Source organism: Pagrus major, chromosome 3, assembly GCF_040436345.1.
Source record: "Pagrus major chromosome 3, Pma_NU_1.0".
Taxonomy (NCBI): Eukaryota; Metazoa; Chordata; class Actinopteri; order Spariformes; family Sparidae; genus Pagrus; species Pagrus major.
The window spans coordinates 20,536,297-20,545,224 of NC_133217.1; the positions used below are offsets into that span (position 1 = coordinate 20,536,297).

At 40.6% G+C, this 8,928-nt stretch overlaps 1 protein-coding gene across 2 annotated transcripts; it reads left to right on the forward strand.

The window, feature by feature from the left end:
* Positions 1–997: 997 nt before the first annotated feature.
* Positions 998–8,107, forward strand: LOC140993800 (tRNA selenocysteine 1-associated protein 1-like). 2 transcript variants are annotated; one of them, XM_073463346.1, is made up of 9 exons: positions 998–1,140; positions 2,764–2,861; positions 2,938–3,037; positions 3,142–3,191; positions 3,329–3,460; positions 4,173–4,289; positions 4,395–4,590; positions 4,683–4,716; positions 6,017–8,107. In XM_073463346.1, exons 1-9 carry the CDS (start codon positions 1,117–1,119, stop codon positions 6,175–6,177), a joined length of 912 nt encoding a protein of 303 aa, XP_073319447.1. In that variant the 5' UTR covers positions 998–1,116; the 3' UTR covers positions 6,178–8,107. The 2 variants fall into 2 exon arrangements, with proteins under 2 accessions (XP_073319447.1, XP_073319446.1); XM_073463345.1 differs by having other exon boundaries at positions 1,015–1,140; positions 2,923–3,037; positions 6,017–6,303.
* The last annotated feature ends 821 nt before the right edge of the window (positions 8,108–8,928 follow it).

Here is an 8,928-nt window from a genome sequence, read left to right on the forward strand (position 1 = left end):
TTTCTGTGTGTACAGACTGTTAAGAAACATCTTAATGTATTGTATTTACTGCAGAGTTTACAAGAAGGCAACGATGGTTAACATTTGCTGTAGCCGTCTGGCAAACTTTAAGTTTCTCTTCTAGTGACGTCACTTCATAACGTGGTCCATGTCCATGACTTTCACACACACACACACACAGCGGTCCACTTCTAACAACTGTGTCAAGTAGATCACAACTGTTCACAACACATTTAAATATGACCAAAGTATGACAGCACACCCACACCCACGCACGCACGCATGCACACACGCACACACACACACACACACACACACACACACACACACACACACACACACACACACACACACACACACACACACACACACACACACACACACAGGCTGAAGTGGTCATTGTCAATCAGAGAGAACTTGGTAAATGTGTTTCTTTTAACCTTTTTATATCGTTAATGTAAAAAATACGTATTACAATGAAAAATTCATTATTTGTGTTAAAAATGGTTGTTTGTAATGAAAATGTGATGTGATTTAATTTATTGCTTTCATGGGAGTAATAAAGTAACTAACATAAATACATGTTTTTTGTTTCTTTCAGGGGGCAGGGAATACAATTAGCCTAAATTAAAAAAAATGATGATAATAATAATATTCATAATTTTATTTTTTAGGGTGCTGAGATAAAATATAGGTGTGCCTGAGCTTAAAAAAGAGCCTAAGATCTAAAAAAGTCTGGTAGGAAGCATAATGAGGCTGTTGTTTTTGTGTAGCAGGGTGAAGTCAGGTCAGGGCCTGTGCCGAGAAGCGTTTTGGACATAAAGAGATGCCGGAGACTTTTTAGTTAGTCTATATTTTTGTCCTTTTTTCTTGTTATATTAGAGTACATCGAAAATGTAGTGTTATTTGTAATCCAGTAGATGGCGGTAATGCGATGTCTTGGATGATACCGCTTCTAAAAACCAAAGAAGAAGATGACGTTGACTGACGTAACGACGTAATATTATTGGAGGCCTTCAACTTCACTACTTTGCGAGTTAGCATGTCCGTGTTCGAAGGCTTAGTTTAATTCAACACTTCCATTCTCCGTAATAAAACCACAGCCACTGCAGCGCCATGAGTACGTTATGGATGGGGAACGTAAGTTTTAACTCATTACTGCGATAAATCATTGAGTTTGACCACTTGTTTAACGTTAGCTGTGTGAACGTACTTGTTACAGTGAGTCCCATGCGTTGTGTGGATGTAATATAATTCAAAACTTTTGAAACCATCACGTTCATATTGCTTGGTTTGTTGGGTTTTATCGAGTAGCTGACACACTACTGATTTAAATGCAGCTATTTGTTACGTCGGGAATGCAACACGTAGCACTTCATCCAGGTCTAATGTGTGGTTTCACCTGGGAAACACTTACACCACATACAGTGGGATGAGGTCTGATATCAACTGTACGAGGATGAAATCAGTCCAAACACATCGTTCAGGAACTTTTATTAGTGGAAACTAGGTGGATTTCACTGTGTTTTCCTCCATCTAGACCACATCAAATCAGGTCCCAATTAAAACCCATTGTGCTAATAATGGTCTAACTGAACTAAACTGGCATTTGCCTTGTGGATTTGTAAAACATTTGAACAGTTTGTAAGAACAGGCAAAAGGGTGATGTCACACATTTTACCCATTTAGAGCACTCAAACCCCATGTTTGGGCTAATGTGTAACACAGTAACGCTGGAGTGAGTGACACCTTATTTGCTCATAAGCCGATGTCACTCAACCACCCCCGTATTGGCGATACCGATGTTAGGCTGATAAATCGGGGTACATCCCTGGTAGCAATCCAGACAAATAGGCTTAGACATAGTTTTTGGTAGATTTATACAGCTGTGCATTCGCCTGATTCTGTTTTTTATAAATCTTAAATCATTGTGGACTCATTTCCACTCCCACTAAATGGATGTTGACATGACATGCCCTTAAACATGTGTTTGCAGTACTTGTGCACACTCCATTAGACCTGTATATGAGAAGAACTGTAAGGAAGAACAGCAAAGACTGACTGTGATGACTCCAGAGTAGATACAAAGAATCATGCTTAAATAATTAAAAATCTAAAGTTTAAATGTGCCTCTGGGTTACGTTTTACTGAACACAAATGATTTCATAATCAGTGAAATTGGGGATTCTAAACAATGCCAACAGTGTGTTACACTGAGGTCACATCTCTCACCCTCTATTTCATGTACACCTTATCATTTATCCTGCAGCTGTCTTTAGAAAAAAACTTATGTACACTGGTCTAGTGTATGTGTGAGGTACGCTCACCCCACTCTCTCCCCTCATAAATACCTCTTGATGTGTGGGAAAAGAGCTACACTTAGTTTTCTATGTACACATAGTTCATATATCGGGCACCAAGTGCAGATATAATAGTCTGATTTATCAGACGTGGACCAAATTAGCACGGAGAAACTCAAGACTGCTTAAACCCTTTTTAAAGATTCTTGTAACCTTTTCTTCCATGTGTGAAGACAGATCAGCCTGATATTGTCTGAATGGGGAAACTCATTGAAATTGCCCCTTTTTTCTGTTGAAATACCTGCGGTTTCACAAATGTGAAATGGGCTTTAACAGCGTTGAGGTTGTTCTAATGATGTCCACTTTGATATTTTCTTTCCCCTCAACCTGAAAATCAGAATTTGTGAACCGAAAGCCAATTACAGCCTTTGGTATGTTTGTTTGTTTTTCTGTTGCTCTGTAGCTCGAGTCCTACATGGATGAGAAGTTTATCACCAGAGCCTTTTCCACCATGGGTGAGCAGGTGATCAATGTGCGCATCATACGCAACAAGATGACGGGGTAAGAACTAAACCACAAGAATTTGTTCATTTTGCAGTCGTGCTATTCTGACTTTAAACAGTGTGTCATCACCCAGGGGTGCCCTGGGTTACTGTTTCGTGGAGATGACCGATGAGGCCACAGCTGAGAGGTGTTTGCGCAAAATCAATGGAAAAGCCTTACCAGGAGCCAATCCAGTATGATGAGCATTGACTTTTCACAGTTGTCATGTTTTTATCTTATCACAGTAGAGACTGTTGAAAAAAATGGCATGGTGGATTTTAATGTCTCTTTCCCACAGCCTACAAGATTCAAGTTGAACCGAGCCACCTTTGGGAAACAAGACATTGGGTGAGTCTAAGTAGAGAAGCAGGTTACACTTTAATGACAAAATTGTCATTGAATCCACCTTGTATTGATCATGTGTCTTCATGGTTGCACTCGTAATATAAAACGGCTTCTGTTTTCTGTTTTTTTTCCTGTTGTAGTCCGATGTATTCTCTGTTTGTTGGTGATATAACTCCAGAGGTGGATGATGGAATGCTTTATGAATTCTTTTACAACCGATACCCTTCCTGTCGTGGTGGAAAAGTGGTGCTGGACAGCATGGGTAACTCCAAGTGAGTAATATGTCACCACACAAGGTGGAGAAAATATTTAATGTTTGTATTGTATTTGTATTGTTGGCTTGCATTGTTGCCACCTTCCTCAGAATGTGTTCCAAGTGGTTTTGTTTACATGAGAAAGTCTCAGCTTACACACTTCTCTTCACTACACACCATGAGGCTTCAATTGCTGTGGCGTTGTGGATCTCTGCAGGGAGAGATTCTCTGCATCGTCCTCTGTGTGAAAGTTACAGATGCGGAGAGGGTGAATGTTTCGCTGTGGCCCTGATGCGCCTCTGGAGGTAGTATCAGAGCCACAGCAGAGGCGAGTCGGCGTCTGTGTGAATGGAAAAGCTGAAGGCATGGATCAGGGGTGTGTTGGTCTGATGGTGTTCACAGTCTGACAATATAAAAACAGAAAACAGCCTCCCTCCCCGTGAGTGATAGTCAGACAGCGTCCTGTTTACTGATGGTGATTATGTAATTATGTCACTTAGAGCGAAAAACGTAACTCTGTCACTTTCCAGGATGTGTGGTGGGTCAGGATCTCAATCACAACACTTTATAACTGCATCCATATGATTATAAACAGTCGGCAGATGGTCTTTGCGGTTAGTTAGGGTTAGTTACTAATATAATGATTGTGGTTCCTATAGTGGGCGATGAAGAGCAACAGCCCTGTTGTCCCCCCCAGGAATTTGACTACTGCCTGTGTGTCTGACTTTAGGGGCTGCGGCTTCGTTCAATTCCCAGATGAGCGGCTGCAGAAGCGGGCGCTAGAGGAGTGTCAGGGTGCTGTGGGACTGGGTGGTAAACCTCTGAGACTAAGCCTGGCTGCCAACAAGTGAGTTTTCAAAGACTACAGTCTTGTTGTCAACAAGCAAATGTATGTATTACATTTTATTAGCTGGATGATGAGTTGAGCAGGATGTCTCTTCTTCCTCTTGAGTTTGAGGAACAGGCAGCAGCAGCAGCAGCAGTCAGAGCACAAATCGTGGCAGCCCAGCTCAGGATACAGAAACAACTATGACCAGTACAACCACTATCAGCAGCAGGCCTATCCTGGGTATTACCCGTCCTGGGGCTATGACCAAACTGGCTACGACTACCAGCAATATGATTACACACAGCAACCTCCACCACAGGTAATTTCTGTCTGTAGACAGCCATTGTTGACATCTATCAATGTGTCTTTGTTAACAGACATGAATAATTGTAACGTGCGTTTTCTTTTTAGGAAAGTGAAGCTGTTCAGGATGATGGACTTGAAGGTTGGTATTGGGATTGGGGATTGCGAATTACTATTTATTTCCATTTTGATTTTCAGTTCTATTTCATCATAAGAATATTTGATTGTTTAGTTACAAGATGATTGTTTCAGATAGTTTACAACCCAGTTTCCCCCCAAAAGTTGGAGAGTTTCCTGATGGGCAGGTAGCTGGCAGTCCTAGTAGTTGACTCGGACTGTTGGGTGAGTTTCTGTGTTTACACATCTAGCACAGGAGCTTTGGACCGCTGGAAGGAGGAGGCCTCTGATGGGGGTTGGGGGATGCGCCGATCTGATATTCAGTATCGGTATCGGTGCGATATCGGCCAAAATCATTGGATTGGATATCTGAGAGGGGAAAATGTATAATCCAATCCGATTTATTAGCCTAAACGCTCCATGTAAAGAGAGCCGCGTGTGTGACATGACTAACTGGAGTGAGCTGGAGTTATGGAGTTGAGTTATATCTTGTATTTTACACTGGAATTATAATACCTTTATCATATCATCATTATCAGAACTACACTCAAGTTGCACTTGACCCAAAATAACAAGAAGCAGCACTACTGCAAACCTGATTCATGATGTTGTCTCTGTGTTTCTTCCTCGAGAGAAGTAGAATTATTTGCTCTACAGTTTAAGCATGTTTTAAATGGCTAGGTTAAGCAAAGTGCTTCCATACACATGTATTATCTGTAGCTTTGTTGTTGAAGAGAGGGGGAAAGACTGTATCAGATTGGTATCAGTATCTGCAGATACTCAATGTTCTCTTATCAGCATCGGACATGAAAAAGCGGTATCGAGCCGTCCGTAGTGGGGGGTACCCAGCGGGGACATTTGGCCATGCATTTAGCAGGCCTATTGGCTAACTAGCTAACGGCAGCTAACATTCAGTTAGCAGTTATTTTAGCAACAAGTAAAGCTATCTGTCAATCAGTAAACTCGAAAAGTCACTGAGACTTGTGGCACAGCAGCTGGTGGATATCATTAGTAAGATATATTCTCCATAAAATATGATCCGGATCAGAGTCCTGGTTGAAGCAACCTTAAATCACCTCGGTGAGCCTGAAACTAACAGATGGCGTTATTTTTTCTCCAGACACTTATCACACTAGTCCAGCCTTAGTGTACTGAGTCTAGCTATGAATGACACCCCCCTTATTTGCATAATGAAAATTAAAGTTTAGTTTATTAACCAATAATGTATTTGTTTGTTTGTTTGTTTTTTTCTTATTTTGACCGTTTCAGGCCTTCATTGTCTTATGTCTTTGAAACACTTTGTACTAACTGTTCTTATGTTTCAGATCCCAGTCTGGAGGTGGATGTGGTTGAGGCCAACAGGAAGTTCATGGAGCTCAGTGAGGAACTATATGATGCTCTGATTGATTGTCACTGGCAGCCAGCAGAGTTCTCCACGGAACAGGACTATACGACATCGATCCTACCAGAGCCCATTTATTGCTGAAACTGAACACATTTTCTTCTCTGGACTTAACCTCTCCAGGGTCATTCATTTTCAATTGTCTGCTGAAATTTTGACTGTATTGATGATTTTTTTTTTTCTCAAGAACATATAAAAGGATATAAGTCATGGTGATGGATCTTTTTCAAGTGGAACAACACCTGAACTATACTGATATTACATACAATTCTAGGTTACAACAAATAGTTTTGAATAATTTATGGATCTTTAAAATGCACTGAATCCAAAGTTAACATGATGAAGTAAGAAGTCTCACTTTAAACATAGTCCCAAAAGTTAAGATGGACACAAAACATATACAGTGGTGTTTAAAAGTCCCAGTGATTTCTACAGCTCTCATGTTTCTGTGATGAATGAGTGGAACACAAACTACTTTGTCACAAAAACATTCATGAAGTTTGGTTCAATAATGAATTTATTATAGGTCTTCTGACAATGTGACCAAATCTGCTGGATCATAAATATACATAGAGTAATTCTAATATTTGGTTAAATGTCTCTCAGCCATTTTCACCTCAGTTAGCTGCTTTTGATAGCCATCCACAAGCTTCTGGTCGTCCTCTGGCTGAATGTTTAACCACTCCTCTTGACACAATCGGTGAAGTTCAACTAAATTTGTTGGCTTCCTGGCACAGGCTTGTTTCTTCTGCACAGTCCACATGTTCTGATGGGATTCAAGTCAGGACTTTGTGAAGGCCGTTCCAAAACCTCAATTCTAGCCTGATTGATCCATTCCTTTACCACTTCTGATGTGTGTTTGGATCATTGTCCTGTTGGAACACCCAACTGCACCCACGACCCATCTTCTGCTGATGATTTTAGATTTTCCTGAAGAATTTGGAGGTAATCCTCCTTCTTCATTATTCCATTTACTTTCTTTAGAGCAGCAGATCCACTGGCAGCAAAACAGCCCCACAGCATCATACTACCAGCACCATGCTTGACAGTAGGTCTGGTGTTCTTGGGGTTAAAGGCCTCACCTTCTCTCCTCCAAACATATTGCTGCTCATTGTGGCCAAACAACCCAGTTTTTGTTTCATGTGACCACAGAGTTTTCCTCCACAAGATTTTTTTCTTTGTCCAGTCCATGTGATCAGCAGCAAACTTCAGTCCAGCTGTAAGGTGCTGCGTCTGGAGGAAGGGCTTCTTTCTAACACAGCAGCCTCTCAGCCCATGTTGATGTAAATCACACTTGACTGTGGACACTGACACCTGTCTTCCAGCAGCTTCTGATTCATTGCAGACTTGCTTTTTGGTGGTTTTTGGTTGACTCTTGACAGTCCTGACCAGTTTTCTCTCAGCAGCAGGTGATAGTTTGTGTTTTCTTCCTGATCGTGGCAGTGACACAACTGTGCCATGCACTTTATACTTACAAACAGTTGTTTGTACAGTTGATCTTGGGACCTGTAACTGCTTTGAAATGGCTCCAAGTGACTTTCCTGACTTGTTCAAATAAAAAATGTGCTCTTTCTGGTCAATGCTGAGCTCCTTAGACTTTCCCATTGTAGTGTTTGTGGCTGAGTCTAATGGCTGTATCAAACAGTCCTATTACAATGGGCCCAGAGAAGTCACCAGCTGTTATCAATCAGAATCACTCAGAAGAAGTTAAGAGGCTACAAAGAACATTTGATTCACACAACTTTCTATAATCACCAACATGATTGTTCAAGTTACTGTATGTATATTTTTGATCCAGCAGATTTGCTCACATTGTCAGAAGACCTATAACAAATTCATTATTGAACCAAACTTCATGAATGTTTTTGCGACAAAGTAGTTTGTGTTCCACTCATTCATCACTTGAAATCATCTGAGCTGAAGACGGCCTTGATATGCATTTTCTTTGCAAGTGGATGTAAACCTTTGACCATGACTGTTATATAAAATAAAACAAATCTTAAAAAACACAAAATTGGATCAATGCTAATTCAGCGTCCACTCATTAAGGAGCCTTTTTGTAACAGGCTGATGGCTTGACCTCTGGTATTGTTGCTTACAGTGTTCATCTAAAGTACTTGACGCTCCACACGTACTGCACAAATAGGCTGCTCCAATCAGGGGTTTGGGGCCGATCACTGATTGCAGGAAGCAGTATCAGCCCATGCCAAATGACTGATCTGATCATTAGTGGCATAATAAAAACACCACTGAAATGTTGTGAAAACAATGAGATTTATTTTGATCGATTTAGAGAGGCTTTAAAACAAAATAAAATGTTATCCAGTTACTGTAAAAAACAGAATTAAGAAAAGAATAAATAGAATACAGTCAGTCTCAGTCTTTGTACTGAGGTCTTTGTGCCCTGAAGCCACATCTCCAGTTTGGTAAAATGTACAGTGATATGTCTCCAAACTCAGTGTACTTTATCCTCCACTGTAAACTGTAAATTTAAGTACTTTAGTACATTTATGTCCTGTAAACTTGTTTAGTTGTCACATTGAACTGCATTTCACTGTTTAACACTTAATGTTCTTCAGAATATAAATTCTCAGTCCTGCTGTGTGTTTAACTCTTATAAGCCATTAGCTCCATTGACTGTGGGCTCCTAGCTTAACACACTGCAGGAAAGTTCTTTACTGATTTGCAGTTTAATCAGTGCCAAATAATAGCAAGCCAGCAAGCTGTTTGTGATTTAGGGGATAGATGGAGCCGTACCACAGGAATATATCAGAATCTTGATATTTTTCATCCGTCTAGCATTGAGTAGCCAGCTACTGATTTTATCTAGTAGTA